The sequence below is a fragment of the Glycine soja genome, chromosome 7 (genome assembly GCF_004193775.1).
Source record: "Glycine soja cultivar W05 chromosome 7, ASM419377v2, whole genome shotgun sequence".
Taxonomy (NCBI): domain Eukaryota; kingdom Viridiplantae; phylum Streptophyta; class Magnoliopsida; order Fabales; family Fabaceae; genus Glycine; species Glycine soja.
Window position 1 is genome coordinate 37,656,226 of NC_041008.1, and position 19,487 is coordinate 37,675,712.

Here is a 19,487-nt window from a genome sequence, read left to right on the forward strand (position 1 = left end):
TATTCATTTTTAAGAAAATAATACAACAAAATCTCAATCCTATTGTTTAAGTTTTTTTCTATCACAACGAAATCATGATTCCATTTTGATAAGGGGGTGTCAAAAAAATATAATAAAATCACTATTATATTGTAATAAGGTAGCGTGAATTTGGACATTTGACGAAATCACGATTCTATTATACATTTTATTCAATAGAATCATGATTCTATGAAAAATATATTGTTGAAATAAAAAAATTGTGTCCCTTGGTAGGAATAAAGACAATTTCAATGGGACCAATAATAATCCCTTATTTAAAATCTGTCCAGTCACCATTTTCTTTATTGACGTGTCATTTAGTGGTGTGTTGTAGGTTTATTTTCTTTTTCTTCTTTCTCTCTTTTTTATGTTTTCAATTTTTCTTTCTGTTGGTTTTTCACACGTTACTAGCTTGCAAAGCAGGCTGGGCCCACGCCTAGTTACTAATGAAAGGGCATAACCTCCACTCCCTCTATTGGCTTTCATAAAATTTTAAATATTTAATTTAATAATGGTTAATGCCTAATGCCAAAGATCCTCAGTAGCAAGCAAACAATTTGATTACACGGGATCATGTGTTTTCCTCTACTTCACAAGTAGTGATTATTTTTCATGTGCTATTTTATGTTAAGATCAACACGTACTTTCAGGCTTTCAGCAACGCATTAAGGATCCCTCCTATCTCTTCTCTTATCGATCCATAGAAAAAAAAATTTAGCAAAAACATGATTATGTTTTACTGTGTCAAATGCTTCCATTGGGCACAACATAACAAATATATGTTTCACTGTGTAGTTTGGGGGTGAAAAATATATACATAAAAAATATGATTTTATTGTATATGTTATCCAACATAGTTATGTTTTTGTGGAAAAGACACTTTTAGAATAACTAAAAATCTAAACCACATGGGTAGTGTAAATATAAAAAGTGGTAGTATTAATAACAGCTCCCGATATATTTTCATATCCCTAGAAAGGGTTTAAGTACCTTGAAGACCTAGAACAACAGTGGAACCTTGGGGATCCTTGAATGCGTACAATAGCTGGAAAAAACACTGTTATCATTGACAAACCAATTTACATTGCCCCAAGTGAATTAAGGATGGATAATAAGAATATGTTTGATTTGTCGTTTGCTTTGTTGCCACGTGTTTCTAGACAAATCTAAGATGAATGAAGAAGGGCGATATGTTGGTCAACTTATGTACTAAATTAATCTCAAAGCTTAAGTCTAGAAAGACCAAATGAATTTAACTTAGTTGTTGAATTAAATGTGTAAATTGTTATAAATCTTGATGTATCTTTGATTTTGATGGATAAAAAAAAAAGTCTAGAAAGACATATATTTTCATGTCAATGAGAAACTATAAATATAATAAATAGTTGAATAATTTCTCTCTCAACTATTTTAAATTATGTTTATTTATATATTTGATCTTTTTAATTATCTTTCTCCTTCAATCTACTCTCTTTGATCTTTATCTCTGAATTGATTTTTTGTAAGAAAAAAAATTAAATAATTTGTCAATAGCTAAAAGTAACTATATTATAATTTGAATTGTTCAATTTAAATGCAAAATTAATTTATATATTAAACAATATTTATTTATTATGAATTGTAATTATATTATAATATATATTAAAAATATGTATTTATTATAAAAAAAAATAACTATATAAAAGGAAATCATGTGCATCTAAATATCCAAATGCTCTCATTTGCTTCCATCCCAAAAGGCTAAGTAATATGTGAAGAGTGAATGAGAATGAGAGAAAAAGAAAACGAAAGGTAAATAGTTGTTCATTTCTTATCTAATATAAATTGAAATGGCAGTTGAAATCCTTGATGGAATAAATCTGAGTCACATCATGGTAACAAGGTGAATAATGATTAAGTGTGGCCTACAAAGGAGTTTCCTTGCCTCTTTTCTTCCCTTCTTGTTGCCGTTACAGAAACATAATAACCAATAGTGAACAAGCCGTGAATGAAGCATAGAATCCCTCCAATGGATAGAAACCGACGATTTGATATCCCACACGATTCTCTTGATCTTGAGTTGGCTGAGGAGCCTAATATCAGCAAGGAAAAAGCAATCCCTAATAATATCCTGCAATAAACACCAATTCAGCAACTTATGGCATCAAATTTTATTCTATTTATGCGATGATTTGGTAAAGAAACGTTCAACACGAGGCCAAATTGATCGATAGGATTAATCAATGAGTATTGTCATGGATCAAAGTGCAATTTATCGAAAAGGATAAAGCCTCGTGTAATGTAAATATAACTTTTTAAACATGATCGAAATATTCATCAATTTTATTAATAATTAATTTTTATTGAGAATTTGACTGATTATTTAGTGAAACTTCTTCGTACAATTACAATTACGTTTTTCACGAACAAGATTAGAACATGAGACTTTGTTTAATATTAAAATTTCACCTTAATAATTTTGGTTAATTTTGAATGCGAACTTGTATTACGAAAATGACTGAAGTGAAACTTCAATCTTATTTAGAAAATAATACCAAAAATACACAAGGAACTATATCTAACTTTTATTCTTCACTGGGTAAATGGAATTTTGAGGATCACGGGTGAATATATCTGAATATCTACGACAATGGGTAACCTAACCAAAACAATGACACATTGAAATGTTGGAGGTGAGTGCAAATGTTAATTGATGAAGAAGCAACTTGTGGTACCAAATGACATGACAAGTGTATATTTGAAGCACCAATCAACAGAAATGAAAAATGTTGAAAAAGACTTACCAAGATAAAATGAGAAAAGTCACTGCTAAAACCCTATTGGCTGTGGCTCCTTGGCATTCTTCTTTGGATTGCATGCAAATGCACCGACCAAGCAAGTGAGCAATTGCATGAGCAAAGACCAAGAAAATGGAAGCAGCAACTCCTAGCTTGAAAGCTTCATAGCTTGGATCCCTACACTCAAGTGCCCACACCTTCAAGTCCTTAACCTGTTCTCATCCCAAATCATGAAAAGAAGAGGACTCATTAATTAATGTTCTCACCAATATTGAGAGGTACATATATATCTTTGGTCTTAATTAGACTGAGTACCTTGTTTTGAGCAATTTCTGCTTGAATTCCAAGTATGCCAGCAGCAATGTCCAAGACCAAGACAAGAATGCAGACAAGGAAGCCACAGTTTTTGGCCATTGTCACAAAATTCAGAGGCAACAACGCAGTAAGGCTAATATGTTAGTTAATTAGATAACTTAACTTGTTCATAACTCTTTTACTTTAATAGTGGAGCTAATGGAGGAATAAGAATAAAGGGTTGAGCCAGGTTTGCTGCATATTATTATCATACATGAGAAAAATTAGCTGTGATCTATGGTTAAAAGCTGCTTTCCTCTTCACAGTCTACTTTATTCTTCGTTTTTCTTTCCCTTTCTAATATTCCTTCCATCAGGGACACGGAAAGCAGAGTTTCATCACCAAGGAAAGGTCACAACCATGGCTTCGGATTATGGTTGTTAAATTGGAACCAATGTATTGCTCAAGAGCTCCCGATTTTTAATTTCATTATTTTTTCTTATTTGGTCATCGGAGTTATAGCCAAAAGATGATAAATGAAACCGAATTGCTGCCTCCAAAATATTGCTTCATCATAATGAATTGATATATATCATTCTTTTTACCAAGTATTTTCCAGAATTTTAGATTGCACTCTATATTTATAATTTCAGCTATAATAATTATGCTTTGAGTGGCCTCTTCAACTGTACTTATATCATAATTGCAGTTGCATAGATTGCATTTTACCCATAATTTGGGCAACCAAAATGCTAATCAAAACTTGCATTCTGTATTATTTATTTATTTTTATCAAATTAAACTTGTTTTACACTTTTTAAATTTTTTAACTAAGAATTATTTTTAAAAATATTTATCCACATTTTTAATTCGTACATTTCGTGTTCCTTTAATAACGAATATCACTGCTGCTCTGGCAATTACTGTTCAACTGCATCTTAGTTGGCAATCTAAAATCATAATTATAAAATATTGTCCCAGGGCCTAAACTGTTTTCTGATCCTACTCTTTTGAGTTATTTCTAGACCTAACGTTGTCTAACTATTTTTGCTTTTGAAAATACACAACTTCTTTCTTAGTTTCTACATGGATCAAGAAATCAAAAGTTTATAAATGGATCAAAGAGATCTCCACCTTTCATTATTTTAATTTAATTTAAAGATTATAAATGATAAATGATTAAATTTGCAATTGCACAAGTCTTCAGAAGTATTTGTCAAAAAAAGGGGCTCACTCCACTTCAGAAAAAATAAGCCCTTCAGAAGTAAATTGCACATAATATGATAATGTCTGTGTGCTTTTATATAGAGAGAGGGAGGGCATATTATATATATATATATATATATACTCACCGTTCAGTGTTAAGGATTGGATAGTTTTAATTTTGTTTTTAAAAAAGTTAAACATTTTATTTTATTATTTTCTTCTCTCTCAATCTATTTTTTTTTTATTAAATAACTGTGCATTTATTAACGAAATGACCCGACTCTAGTGACTTTTATTTTTACATTATTACTATTTAGCACGTGTGTTGCATAAAATAAATGTTTATATTTTATAACCAAAATTTATAATTTATGATAAATAAATATGTTTAAATATATAAATTATATTATAACTAAAATCTATAATAAATAAATATTTTTGAACATATAAATTATATTTTAAATTTATGATCAATTAATTATGTTATAATACATGTTTATTAATAAATATTTTAATTTCGACAATTTCTTATATTTAATTTTAATCGAACGATTGTTATTGATCGTTATCATATTTTTTTACGTAATCAATTAAGTGAGCAAGAGGGGATTTTTTATCATGAGATTATAAAATTGTTTTCCTATCAAACTTATTACATGATTTCTACACGAGATAATGATGAAAAATTTTCTAATTAATAACATGTATTGTTTTAATAAAAGTTTTAAAGCTAGATTAGATCGGTCCCGACTGAACGGGAACTACTTTAATGACCAAATTATTAATCTTAAAAATCATATTACTATCTCGTTTTTTTATATATAAGAAATAAGTTATAGTGTAAAATTAAATTAAATAAGTCCTTGATCGAGAATTATTTCAATAACCAAATTAATAACCTAAAACATCATATTACTATTTCTAGTCCTTTTTATAAATAAAAAAAATAGTTGTAGTAATATGATTTTTTTAGAATCGGTGAAAACTAGTTAAACCTGCTTAAAATTGATAACAAAAATAATGCAAAGAATTAATTTAAACCAGTATTTTTTTTAAAAAGAATTCTTTAAATTCAATTTAAAATATTTTTAAGATAAAAAAACAAATTTAATGAGAATTACAAATAGATATAAATTATTTTATTAATTATTATTAAGTTTTCAAAAAACATATAATTTAATCATTTATATAATTTACAATTTTATATGTCTGATTTCTTATAATTTTATATTATATTATTATATCATATTATTTTTATTAATATGCTATAGTGTTAATTATTATATGTATTTATTAAGGATAAAACATATTTTATATAGTATTTTATTTTTGTAAGACTAACTAAATAATTAAGTAAACAAGTGTTGCAATGTGGTGAATGCAGACAGCGTCGTGCGGTCACACTTGAGGAATAACGAACTGCTACAGAAGCCTTTCCAGCGTCTTCTAAGCTCGTTCGGTTAGGCCGTGTTTGGGAGAAAGAAAAGGTAAGGAAATCGAAAGAAAGGAAACGGAATAATCCGATACCCCTCTCGTCTCGTAACTAACGACGGCAGCGTTCCGATGGAAGTGCTTCGAGGAGAACGAGGATCGCCCCGCCAAGCCTCGTTGCTTTGGCGTCACCGAGATTCGAAGACCCCACTACACTCTCTTCTCCCACAACCTTCTTCAGGTAACACAGCACCATTTTCCTTTCGCTTCATCACTTTGTCTTGATTGAGCTTAAAAGATAATATAGTATTTTTTTAATGACTAGTAGTGGTTATCTTGGTGGATCATCTTTACTACATTATCCTTAATTAATCATCACATGGCATGTAATAATACGTTATAAATTGTTTTCGTAAATTGAAAAACTCAAATACGGTTCCTATAGAAATTAATTCAAACTATAAACACTTACTAGTTCTGGACTACTTTAGAAGTTTTGGTAGATAATCGAGAAATTATTATATAGTTCGGATCACACATTTTTTTTATTTGTAAGAATTGAAGACTGAGGTACCGAGAGTTTACAAGAACTCGTGCACCTGCTAATCTAACTGAGTTAGACTCCATGCAATACTTAACCAACTTTGTTTGATTTTAAGAGAAAAAATTACTATCATGTCACGTGGAGATTGGTCAAGATCAGGTCTTATACTACTATACAATAATTTCTGGTGGATCATGGGTGTATTAATTTAGTTTGGAATGTTTTGTGCAGGATATTTTTGAATCTGTGGGAGACTATGTTGATGGGTTGAAGTTTTCTGGAGGTTCTCACAGCATGATGCCAAAGGCTACTATCAAGCAAGCCATTGACATGGCCCATCAGCATGACGTGTACGTTAGCACGGGTGATTGGGCTGAGCACATGGTTAGCAAAAGTCCATCAAGTTTCAAAGAATATGTAGAGGTCTCTCTCTGCCCACCTGATTCAATATTAATATTAGTACTAGTAGTAGTATTATTTTGTGATGAACTTTGGTTTTTCATCTCAGACTTAATAATATTTCTGAAACTTTGGTTTTTAACAGTATTGAATGACATCGTCGTATGATTCATGTATCCGATCTCACCTAATGAGATAAGGCTTTGTTATTATTGTTGTTGATTTGGTTGCATGGTTTTTTGTGCTGTTACAGGAATACAAGCAGTTGGGGTTTGACACAATTGAGCTCAATGTGAGTTCGCTTGAGATTCCTGAAGAGACCTTTTTGAGATTTATCCGCTTGGTCAAAAGTGGTGGTCTTAAAGCTAAGCCTCATTTTCAAGTGAAGTTTAATGAGTCTGATATCTCTCCTTTAAGGAGGAACTTAAACATATTTAGGCCTTGTGGCAGAGGCTATATTCTGGAATCTGCATTGTACTAGAAAAAAAATAAGTAATAAAAAATACATATAACAAGTGACGTGACATAATCTTAATAAATATGTTCTTTGTTTCAGACAATACTACTTGCTCATATAATTTTTGGGAACGCAGTCAGAGGATACACTAATCTGATGTTGATAAGCCTGATATGATATATAATTGTTTAATAATGTACTATGGTATGTGGATTTGGTTTTTTCCTTTTTTAAAGGGAATGACAACGCAATGTTTTGAATTGAAGCTTGGTTCCCAATCATTATGCAAAGACATCCAATTTGGATAAATTGCTCAATCAGATGGATGAATGTAGAAGAGATGCTTATTATGTACTGTATTCCTTAACCATAATTACTTATATAAATCTGCTGAGAATGTAAGTAGAAATCGAATTGCTGGAGGGGGAGGATAGGGGTTCAGTACACCTATGAGGTATCTATATGTATGAAGACATTGATGATGGACTTATTAATTGTTTTAGATGCCACTATTTTCTGTTTTGAATGGTGCTTATAAAATTCTCAGGCACTAATCACTGGTACATACATTATATCTAATCCTCTGGACAAAAGGTTGATTGCCATTTGCCAATGAAAAATGTAGAATCAACACAAACACAAAATATTGGTTCACCATCCCTTTGTAAGTTTTTCCGCAGAATTTGTAGAAGATGTGAATCTCTTGATCAGAAGGGCCGAGAGATGTATAGAAGCAGGTGCAGACATGATAATGATTGATGCTGATGATGTTAGCAAACATGCAGATAACATGCGTGCGGATATCATTGCCAAGATCATAGGGCGCCTTGGTATTGAGAAGACTATGTTTGAAGCATCAAATCAGAGAATATCCGAGTGGTTCATCAAACAATATGGTCCAAATGTAAATGCTCTACTAAACAACTTAAATCTTGTCATAGTTTCCCTTTTCGCTTATGTTACAGCTTCATTGACATTATTATTTGGCTTTGTTCAGGTGAACCTCTTTATTGATCATTGGAACGTGGTGGATGTGGAGTGCCTCAGGGGACGCAACTTGGGTAAAAATCTTGCTTCTGTCCTTGGTTCTTCAGATTTCCTGTTCTGAAGTTATGGCAATTTTCGTATAGCACCAAGTGGGGATTGATTTGTTTGTGTATAAGGCAAGACTCGAGTTTTGTGTCACATATTTCCTTTTAGTGACTGAAGATTGGGAAAATTTAGATGGAGAGACTGAAATAAATGAAACATATCTTTCATTTAATTTATTTCCCTTGTTAAAATTGTCTTGGATCATTTCCATTGCACACAAGTTAAGGACAGGATTGCGTGAGTGGCAGATCCACACTTGAATGAGGGAGTGCATATGCTGCCCTGAGTTTAAAAAAGATACATATAAATATATATTTAAATGTGATGGGAGATAATTATTAATTTTATTTTTTAAATAGATTATCTCTAGACTGAGGATCTTAGATCCCTCACCTGTTACATTGGATGCCTGAACTTACGTAATCAAATTTTTTTATACTAGTACCGTGCTACCAGCTCACACTCACCTGTATGTATCTTGCACCATTAGACGGATCCATAAATTTGTATGTTTCTTATTTTGATTCAATTTTTTCCTTTTTCCAAAAATACTCGCGTTCATTCGTCTCATTAATTGTTTTGCCACTTGAGACGAGTTTGGTTTTAGAAAATGTTTTCTATTTTCATTTTGTGTTTTTATTTTCCAAAAATAATTTTCATTTTTAAATTTTTAAGTTTAGAAAATATGTTTGATTTTATTTCTTGTTTTCTATTTTCAGAATCTCTTAAAAAATAGTAATCAATGTTTTCCTCCTAAGAAATGAAGTGTAAATGCGAATTATTTTACTTATATATATTTTTGAGAATTAAAATGATACTTTTTAATTTAATATGCTTGTATTTTAATAATTAATCTAATATTGTGCTCCTCATAAAATGATTTCGGTGTTATTTGTGCTTTTTTTAACGCAAAAATTTGAGTGTGGCAGAGCTGCTGGTGTATGTGTCTTGTCTCTAGACTGTAATTTGTAAATTATGGTTTTCTTCAATTGAAAAACTTATTTTTGTTAACTTTTGCTCAAATAATAATATAAAATATAAAAATATGTTGTACTACTAAAAAGAAATTACTATGGTCAAATACAGCACAATAGTGATTTTTTCTTCAAATATATTATCTGTATATGAAATTTAGTTTATACTGTCGAAGAATGGATACTGCTAATTTATGATTTTCTTTGGTAGAATTGACTTTCTCTATTTCTTTAATAAAATTACAGTGTTTTGGTACATTGAGAAATACAAATACTAACAGTGTTCTTAAAAAATTAGTTAAGAAATTAAAAAAAATTATTGAAAAACATAAAATTATGTTATTTGCGATTTTTTTACACTCTTCTGTATTTCTTTATCATAATTTTTTTTTCTTTTAGTTGCTTAATCAGACCTATAAGAAATTTTCGGTTGAAGTTGATCTACTAGGTCAATAAATTATTACTAATAAGTAGTATTGATAATGGTAATTAAATATGGTCTTCACCGACTAATATGGTCTACAATAAATTATAGTGCTACTAGCTTCTACTAATACGGAGTATTGACAATGGTAATTAAATATTAATATTAATTAATAAGATTCTGTAATTTATTGTCCAAATACTCTAACTTAAATGCGTTAAATCATAGTACAAGAGTTTCGATGGGTACCTTACGTTGAACTAATTTCATTATAGGTAGATCTAGCTTGGACGGGACCACAACAATCTTTCAAAAAAATTCCAAATCCTTTTTGACCTTAAATAACCTTTTCAATTATATTTTGATGACTTAAATATCTTGTTAGTTTTTTTACTGTTTTTTTTACTTATAATCTTTACAAAATTATTTTTTTTCCATACAAATTAAGTTTATTTTATTTTTTATTCTTATAATATTTTAATAACACTTTTTTTACCGTTTAAAATACTACCTAAAATATTTTAAGAATTAAAAACAAAACAAATATAATTTGTAATAACTAAAAAAAATTGTATAGATGAAAAGTATAAAAAAAATTGAATTGTAAGAACAAAAATATATTAAATCTATTTTTATTTATGTGAAAAATTTTCTTTAACATAAATTTCTTCAAAATTATATTTATTTAATTTAAAATATACTGAGTCATGGAACCATGGAACTGCCAGTTGATTTATTTAGCCAAGCCGTTTAACGTTATTGGTTGCGGATGGTTCGTTCCTCTCACATGGCATGACACCAATAATAACACATTCCCTTTTCTCTGGTTGTTACATTACAATACAACCTTCAGCTCTTGTTCACGAAACACGCGCTTTTTCACAGCCTTCGAAGTCAAAGGTAACGCCTTTTTTTTTCTTCTCTTTTCTTCACTCCAATAACCTTCTCCTTCATCATTCTTAGCTTTTATGTGCGGATTTTTCGATCGCTGTGTCTTATTATTAAGCCTTTCTATCTTGTTGTGTATGCATTACCAACGGGGAAAAAACCGCTTTTTCCCCAACGGGTATTAGAGCAATTGAATTATTGATTTTACCCAAGCAAAGTATTTTGGTTTAGGTGCTCTATTTGTACCAGGTAAAGCTTAATTTTCAATATGGTCTTCACCATTTTAATTTTCTGAGCTTGTTGTGTGCATTTTGCATAATTGGGTATTGTGTTGTGTAATTGGGCTATGGGATTCAGTAGATTCATCAATGGGGTTGATATAACTAAGAAACATCAATAGGGTTATGATCTGAGTGGGTGAGGTTGCGTTGAATCTTAGTATGCTGAGGAATGCAACCAGGAAGAGGCATTTTATTTCATGCTTTTGATTTTCCTTGGGTTGCGTATCTTGGTTTTGTTGAATGTTAATTTGATTTTTTAACATGTTTTTGCAATTGTGGTTTTGCACTAGGTTTAGGATAAAAAAATATTGGTGAAATAGCAGGAAAATAAGGTTGGGATTTGTTGAAGATGGTTAAATGTGGATGCAAGCATCTTGATGTTGTTCATTTCTGAGATTGCTATACTACCAATTGCAATGGTTAAATGTGTCTACTAGCCGTATTTTAATGAACTCAGGAGTACCAAACGTCCGTGTCTTTTGCATATGCTATACCACCAATATTTTGAATATTTTTAGTGAAATTTTTTGGCTTTCTATTGATTTATACAAAATGAACAGCTGCTGAAGTTCTCATATCTCATCTTGTATATGAGGAAGAAAAATTATTCTCATTTATAAGTTTCTCATTAGTCATTACATTTGATTAAAGACCTTTGTTCTTGATGTCTTTAGGGGTAGCATTGGTTTAATGCTTAATTTTCTCTTTTGATTTTGTTTTGATTCTCTACCAGCCATTGTAGTCTAGTGGAATTCTGAATGCTCTTTTTTGTAGAGGGATTGTTTGCTAATTAAAAATTTGCTAAGGCTATTCAATCTATGATAGTTTATGCCTTCCCATCAGATTTTTTCTAGGTCCTGCATACCATCTTGTTTTGTGTTGAAGTGGAAGTCTGCAATTTGGTTGGTGTTTTACATTTATTCAATATGTGGGATTTTTCTAATTCTATATAGGATTTGCCAAAGAGGTGGATGTGTAATTTGTAGAAATTATTTTCAGCATACACTCTTGTATTGAGGTGACACAGTTGATATTTATTAGTGGAGTTTTGATTGAGGATTAAATATAAATTCACCAGAGAAACACTTAGGTTTTGCAATTTTGCCACTTGCTTTCTGAGTCTGATGAAATGAGAGTCAACTTATGGCTTTATTTACTACTGAGTTGTTTTCATCTTGATGATGAATTAGCATTTGGTTATTCCTTATTGAATTTGAGGAGTAAGATGAGAAAAAAAAACTGCCTTTTGTTTGAGGGAAGACGTTTCACTACATTCTGAATTTCTTCTTAGGTTCTGCATTTAATGTGACTGATTTTTATCTAGACATATAGGGAGCATATTAGGTAAGACCATAAGAGTGTGAATGGAACTGATCTTAATCACCATGTATGGTTATCTGGTAGTAGATCCTTTTATATGCTTTCACTTGATGTGTCCCTTGTATATATTATTTGCAAAGTATCTGCTATTTCTAGCCCCCCAACCACAATATAACCTTTATATTATATTTTTTGATTGAATCTCATGACGTGTGATTCATATAGTAGATTTCACCTAATAGGATAAGGCTATTATTGTTGGTGGTGCTATTTGCGTTGAATTTCATCAAACTCTTGCTAATGTTCGATTGACATGTTGTACAGATTCTGGCTGAGCAGTCCTAAGTAAGTCATTGTAGAAGTCATGGTTCTAGAGTCCATTTTGTCGTCTTCGAAGTCACCATCTTTCAGGAGGCAGTTTGCAAAGCATGAACTGGGCAGTTGGTCGACACTCTTGAAGAGGCACCGCTTCCTCTTATTTGCTCTTGCTCTACTAACTGTCCTCTGTACCATTTATCTATATTTTGCAGTTACATTTGCAGCCAATGACTCCTGCTCTGGGTTGAATGGACCTCTGAAAGATTCCTGTCATATGGAGCATGTTAAGGCTTCTGTAGCCAAGAGTAAACTGAAAGGTCTGAGACATTTCTGATTCCAATTCAAGTTGTGCTGGAGAGTTTTTATCTTTTCCTTTAGGAGACATGAAATCGAAATATGATTTTTCGGCTCAGTGTTACTATAATATGTATTATTTATCTATACTGTTTATCTTAGTATTTGTGAGCCAAAATGTACAATCCATGTTAGAAAGCAATTTCTTGATTGCTCATTTTGGGGGGCTGCTTTATGATGGCTAATATAAGTTCGGTGAGCATCCTAGCAGCCCAAATCAAATTTGAGTTTTTACAATGTTGATGGTTAATTCAAAACTTTAGTAGATTTCTCATTTGTGAAAATACGGTTGGTTCATTTTTAAATATGAACTTTTTCATGATGGATCATTTTCATTGAATCTTTGTTAAAAACCAGGAAATTGATTAACTTGCACAATGAGTTGGGAGAATGATGCTCTCGTATAACCTAGTGCCGGTTAGGTAATATAAAAACCATATCTCAATAATGGTTTAAATTAACTTGTGTATGTGTATGAATTATTACAAATAGAATTTACTGTAGATGTAAAAAATTATAATCCAAGTTCTGTTTATTATAGTTTTACATTATTATATAAAAAAATAATTATAATAATGACTATTTAAAAGCTAAAACTTTCAATAATGTATCATATTAAAATTAAAGCTTTTAAAGAAATTGTGATATTTAGAGTCTATTTGATTGAGTTTTCTTTTATGAAGGGAGTTTTAAATTAAAAATATATCTAAAAACTTTCATTAAAGATGAAAATAAATATTTTACCATGAAAATAAAATAATATAATAATAATAATGTTTACAAGGAATAAGAGGGTTGTAATGTCAATTTAATTCTTATATTTGAGTTTTGTTAGAAAAAAATTTATGCTCCATAATAATTCTATGCGATTCAAATATAATTGTCTGGTAAAAAATACTTATGGTTGAAACAAAAAAAAAAAGGTTATAATGTTCATTTGGATTTTATTATCCCTTTCATTGAGCCCCTGTTCTTTAATGACAATTCCAAAAAATTTCATATTCTAAAAATAATTATTTTGGAATAGGTTTCCAAATTAGTTATCTTATTCATAATAGCTATTCCAAAATATGAAAAATCATATTCAATAATAGGATACTCTTTTCAGAATGGCCATTACGAAACAAGACAATAGAATGTTGCACAACCCTCAACTTCCACATAACCGGAATAGGTGAAAAATAAAAAGCACATTTAGGTTATGCATCTCATTCATTCACCAACTCCTTACAATTCTTTTCTCTCTGTTTATCATCTTCCTTGCCCAATCCTGTTGGAGTCCCATTGTTGGTGGTGGTGGTGGAGGTGGCATGCTTGGCATGGTGGTGGAAGAGTGGCGCGTGCGCACGATGCAGAGGTGGGGTAGAGGCACGGAGGGGGTCTAAGTGAAGATGTTGAAGGATGTTAGTGATAGAAGGAAGTTAGGGTTACAGAAGGGTATTTATGTCCTCTAAGGGGTGCAGGAAGCAATTGCCGGTTCATTTTAGCGGGTTCCTTTGGCCCAATCCAATCCTCATAATCAACCTCTCTCTCTGACTGTTCACTCTGTGTTTGGAGGTGGAAACTTAGGGTATGATTTCTGATTCCCCTTCCTTCTCGCTCGTTCTCTGCTTTAATCCATCAACTATCCTTCTAACTCATATTTCTTCACTGATTCAAGATACGATCAAGTTTCCTTATCATTTGCTCCTAATTACGTTTACCCTATACACACTTTTCCAGTTATTCACCAAAACCAACAAATAACAAATTTCAGGTTGTTGGAGAAATTGTTCTGTTGGGGGGATATGATGTCGATGGAGAAGGAAGCTTCAAGCTCCACACCTACGCGCAAATTGTCGTGCACTGCATGCTTCGACGCTGTCTATTTCTGCTACTGTAATACCCATTGCCCTAAAACCTGAAAAACCTTTGTCTTTTTTCAATTGGGTCATCCAAATATTGATGAAGTTTGTGCCTTTTAATGTTTGCAGCGCCGGTTCATCAAATGCAGCAGTATTACAGGCTTGGTAAATTTGACAATTGTTCCGGCAAATGGAAAGCGATGGTTGATTGCTTAATGCTCAAGACCAAACCCACATCTCAAGTCCAGGTTGGTCCCCACTTTTTCCTCATTAATGGGTTTTCAACAATTGTGTATGTATGCTGAGAACCTTTTTAGATGTTGGGTTGGTATTTTTTTTTGTTATGCTTCATTATGTTGGTGTTGCACTTGTGATTTTAGGACATGTTATCTTCATGATCTTTTTGGCTATGTTATGGGCTTTTGAAGAGGGTGGTGGGGTTTTGAGATTCTCACCTCCCAAGTCTAGTTTCATGGAAGTGAAAAAAAGGAAGAAAAGCTCCTTTTAAAATGAGCATGTAAGGTCACACTACCTACCCTTAAATTTTAGGGAGTTAAGATATAAATGTAATGCATTTCAATTTTAATTTGAAACAAACACACTTTAGATGCCATATCATTCTAGAGTAGTCGTATCAAAGACGAAACCACTACACCATTGATCCGTGCTCCCTAACTTAACCAAACTGTCTCCTTAGTCTCCATCTTTGTAGTATCACTTTAGTCCTTAATGACAATATAAAACAAGTTAGAAAAGACTAAAGTGAATGACTTTTGTAAAGCTTGAGACTGAACAAGAGTTTTATAAAGTTAGAAACTAAGGTGATCAACGCTTACAATCTCATTACCAATGTGGGGTTTTACTGAAAATGTTAGTTGCTCATCTATTTCATTTTTAAAGTTACATTGTTTTTTAACCGAACTTTCCAAACTGTTTTGGCACATACAAAAAGGGAGAGGCTCCTTATGTTATGATGGAAAAGTGATATAGAACAATGCTGTGCAAATATTTGTGCTAAGCCTAAGCATAATCTTGAATATGCTTGCAAGTACTTCTGCTGCTGGATTCTACCTCAATAGAACAACTGATGTGTTGTATTGTAGTGAGAGTAAGACTTAAGAGGAGTCTGATTTATGATTTGTGTACTGGTATATGTGTATTTCAAATTTGGTTCTATGTTATTTCACATTTATGACTAGGGAATTAAGGAACCTGCCCTACCAACTCTGTCTTACAATTTTCATTTCATATGCCATAAAAAAAAATGATTTTCTTCAGTTACTTTTGCTTTTCTACTTGATGCCCATTTTGCAGTTGTATGAATTGTGAATAACACAGCACCATGAAATGAGCAAGAACTTTTGGTTATAAATGTTTTTTTTTAAAATTCATTATGTTACCATGAGCAGTTGCAAAGCTGCATGGCTTAACTGTTCTGGCATGAAAGTTTATCCGGTTTTTCCTTTGGGTAACACATTATAATTCCTGCATGCAGGAAGTTCTGGATACTGAAGAGAAATCAAAGTTTAAGTCACATATCTGGACTTTTCGGACACCAGAAGAAGCTTCTTACTACTGGCAAGAACTTTATGGTCATTTGGATGAGCCTGAAGAGTGAAAATCAAATTGTGCAAATAAATATTATGTATTGCCTTCTGATTTTGCTAATGATTAGGATTTTGAGGAAGGGGCTATTAGAAACCAAAGAAAGTTCATATCAAATTGAAGATCCTAGTTAGCTTGAGTTTTCTTATTTTCTTTTTTGTGTAGTCATCACTTTGAATATTGCGTTCGAATGACTTAGCACATTGGGTTTGTAATAATCTTTTAAAATTTTAATGACTGTTTTAATGGTTCTTTCTTCTGATGGAAATCTTTTCACTTGATTCCTGGCTCCTCTATGATCATCTATACTTCAATGGTGAAATTTTGGGATCAAATGGCCCTGAAAGATTAGTGAGGCTTAATAACAAAGGCGAGCTGCTCTAGTTTCACACTTGTAATATTACGTTTTTCATAAAATAAATAAAGAGTTTTATTTAAAATTAATAGAGTTTTAATGAGAAAAATGATTTTTGTTAATTAAAAAAAGGGTTTCATAGTATTAGAAAATAAATAAATTAAAATGATGTTTGAATTAGTTATTTATTTAATGAATGAGTAAAATAGTTTTTTTATAAACTAATAAAAAAAGAAAAATAAAATAAATAATAGGCTCATAATGAAATTGAGGCTCTAATCCATTCCCCTTCTCTCTAACGCTTAACCCAAGTAGGAATCATGAGAATCATTAGAGACGCTGCTATAGTTGTTGGACTACAATTGAAATTACAATGAACATGTGTAGGGATCCTTAGATTATCAAATTGAGATTTATTTTGGGATGTTTATTGTATTGTAATTCTGTCTTTATGATTATAATCATGAGATTGTTATGTTTGACGGACCAATTGATGTCCTAATACAAATTGGTTGATAAAATTGAGGGCTCACAGTGTTTTCATGTTTTTGAACCTATGATTTTGATTCCTTTGATTTTGATATAGTTACATGAAAATGTTTGAGGAGTTTTATTTCTCATGTTGTGAGAAACATTTATGTATAGTTCATTTGTGTTTTGGACAAGATTTACTAGATTAGTATAAGAATTAGATTGTTGGAAACGTTTTTTGTCATGTTTTAGTCTCATAAGCTTATTACATGTTGATGATTATAACACATATATATGTATATGAATTGTTAAAATAAATTAGGAATTAATAGTTTAAATAATAAAATTAAATTGAAGGAAATTAATATATTAAGATTCAACGATAAATACTTTCAATGCTTTTTTAGTTTAATTATTTATTAACTCTTTTTAATTGAAAATAATATAGTTCGATTTAATATATACATGTTTTGTGTCATGTAAATATTAATATTATGTGATGTTTATATGATTCACGAGGTGTAGTAACATGTTGTGTTGGGATTATAATATTGTGATTGAGATTAAGTTTATGTGATAAATTGAGTATATGTTGAATTGTAATATACATGCGTATTGAGATTTTGTACGCATTGAGTTGTGAGCTATGAACTGTACAATTACACAATTGTAAGACCCTTTGATGACGATGAGTTAATGCGCGACGAGTATTATGATGAGATTCACTGTGTGAATATGATGAGTTGAATCACTTTGAGACACGTCGAGTTAAAATGATTTTGAAAACAATTAAGTAGTTGTGTGTATTGCATAGTTCAAACCCTAGTAGCACATATATTATTTTAAATGTCTGTTTTAATGAGACGATTAATCATATGAACATAACATATTAATATTATTATTGTGTGATATGTATATGATGCATGAGGTGTGATAAGGTGATGTCTTGGAATTATGAGAGTGTGATGAATTGTGTATAAGTGACAAGGTGAGTATGTGTTAAATTGTGAGATCACATGTGTATTGAGATGTTGTGTGTATTGAATTGTGAGCTACGAATCATACAATCACATGACTGTAAGACCTTTCAAGGGTAACGAGTTAATGCACAACGAGTATTGTGATGGGATCCACTGTGGAAATCTAACGAGTTAAATCACTTTGAGTCACAACGAGTTAAAAATATCTTAAGAACAATTGAGGAGTCATGTGTTTTGTATAGTTCATAGATAGAATTTGTGTGTTAAATTTTTTTTTAGGTTGGACCTGAATCAAAAGGGAAAAGCCCTGACGGACTCTTCGGAGTCCAGGCCTTGGGGGTAAATATATTTGATTTGAGTGCTCTTTTAAGTTTGTGTCAATCCCACATAGTTGGAGCATTCTCGTAAAACAATGTGACCCTGAGTGGTCTTCCTATGATTTTTTCTAGTGAGAGTGATTTGACTTACCAATATGTGGTCTGTCTTGTCATATACTCTTGATTCTCGACGAGATTTTTCACTGATATGATATCACATTGCATATAGGATTAAGTCTTAGTGTATCTGTTGCATAACGCATATATAATGATCATTGTGACTTGTTATGTGATGATGTGTAATGAATTGTGTAAGTGTGAGATGTGATATTGTATTTGTGATGTGTTGTCTAGAATATGTGATTAATTGAGAAGGCGTAAAATGTGATTTGTGATTAAATTCTATGACAAGTGATGTTCCATGTTAAGTGTTGAAATAATGTGAACTGAACCAAAGTTTAGCCTTGTTATAACTATATTGTTGTTATAATTATATTATTGTTATATTTATATCATACTTTTATGCTTTTGTTTATCTCTATTCATTGATGAATGTGATGACTCACTCCCTGCGTGTTGTTTGTGTTTGGATCTTGTGATGATCTAAAAACTTATGTTCGTGAAAGTAAATAACTAGATTGATTGTTTTAAAGAACCTCATGCTAGAGTACGTCAGGACATAATGTTGTGATAGAATGTGATATTAGGGTATGAATTTCTGATTTAATTGCATGATGTTCCGAACATTTTATTTTATTTTGTTGTTTAACTTGTGTTCTTTTGTAAATTTAAACGACCTTATTTTGAGTCAAAAATATTTCTAAATTTTATTTGATAACAGTGAAGCAAATGTGAATCTTCTAATCATGTAGATTTACTTATGATTTTATTAAATAAAATTGATTTAATTAAATTTTATATTTTATATATTTTTCCTATGCATATTAAGTATTAAGTAGAGGATATCACAACACACATGAATACTATATGGATACATTTGATGTAAAACAACATTCTGTCGTGTACAGAGAAAGTTTGCTGTCACTCCCCGGGGACTTTGAGAAACCATGTGAAGATGAGCAACAGGTGATAATAAAGCAAGAAGAATTAATTTAAGTAGTGTTCTCCAAACCTT

General features: G+C 31.1%; 4 protein-coding genes across 6 annotated transcripts; 3 read left to right on the plus strand and 1 right to left on the minus strand.

Moving 5' to 3' along the window:
- Nucleotides 1-1,801: 1,801 nt before the first annotated feature.
- On the minus strand, nt 1,802-3,268 carry LOC114417676. Its single transcript, XM_028382776.1, has 3 exons — nt 3,114-3,268; nt 2,805-3,010; nt 1,802-2,131 (listed from the first exon to the last, which is right to left on the minus strand). Exons 1-3 carry the CDS (start codon nt 3,210-3,212, stop codon nt 1,915-1,917), a joined length of 522 nt encoding a protein of 173 aa, XP_028238577.1. The 5' UTR covers nt 3,213-3,268; the 3' UTR covers nt 1,802-1,914.
- A 2,576-nt stretch (nt 3,269-5,844) lies between these two features.
- LOC114419829 (protein HEAT-STRESS-ASSOCIATED 32-like) lies at nt 5,845-8,509 on the plus strand (the record flags this gene model as incomplete). The annotated part of the gene is made up of 5 exons (XM_028385627.1): nt 5,845-5,970; nt 6,505-6,696; nt 6,926-7,102; nt 7,770-8,033; nt 8,127-8,509. Coding segments are annotated over 5 exons (870 nt in total), but the record flags the coding sequence as incomplete, so codon positions are not given.
- A 1,858-nt stretch (nt 8,510-10,367) lies between these two features.
- Nucleotides 10,368-13,113, plus strand: LOC114419456. 2 transcript variants are annotated; one of them, XM_028385124.1, is made up of 2 exons: nt 10,368-10,519; nt 12,433-13,113. In XM_028385124.1, the coding sequence occupies exon 2, from the start codon at nt 12,473-12,475 to the stop codon at nt 12,758-12,760; it is 288 nt and encodes a 95-aa protein (XP_028240925.1). In that variant the 5' UTR covers nt 10,368-10,519; nt 12,433-12,472; the 3' UTR covers nt 12,761-13,113. The 2 variants fall into 2 exon arrangements, with proteins under 2 accessions (XP_028240925.1, XP_028240926.1); XM_028385125.1 differs by lacking the exon at nt 10,368-10,519 and adding an exon at nt 10,592-10,756.
- A 930-nt stretch (nt 13,114-14,043) lies between these two features.
- Nucleotides 14,044-16,497, plus strand: LOC114419457. Of its 2 annotated transcripts, XM_028385126.1 has the most exons (4): nt 14,106-14,350; nt 14,537-14,658; nt 14,754-14,872; nt 16,120-16,497. In XM_028385126.1, exons 2-4 carry the CDS (start codon nt 14,568-14,570, stop codon nt 16,240-16,242), a joined length of 333 nt encoding a protein of 110 aa, XP_028240927.1. In that variant the 5' UTR covers nt 14,106-14,350; nt 14,537-14,567; the 3' UTR covers nt 16,243-16,497. The 2 variants fall into 2 exon arrangements, with proteins under 2 accessions (XP_028240928.1, XP_028240927.1); XM_028385127.1 differs by having other exon boundaries at nt 14,044-14,658.
- The last annotated feature ends 2,990 nt before the right edge of the window (nt 16,498-19,487 follow it).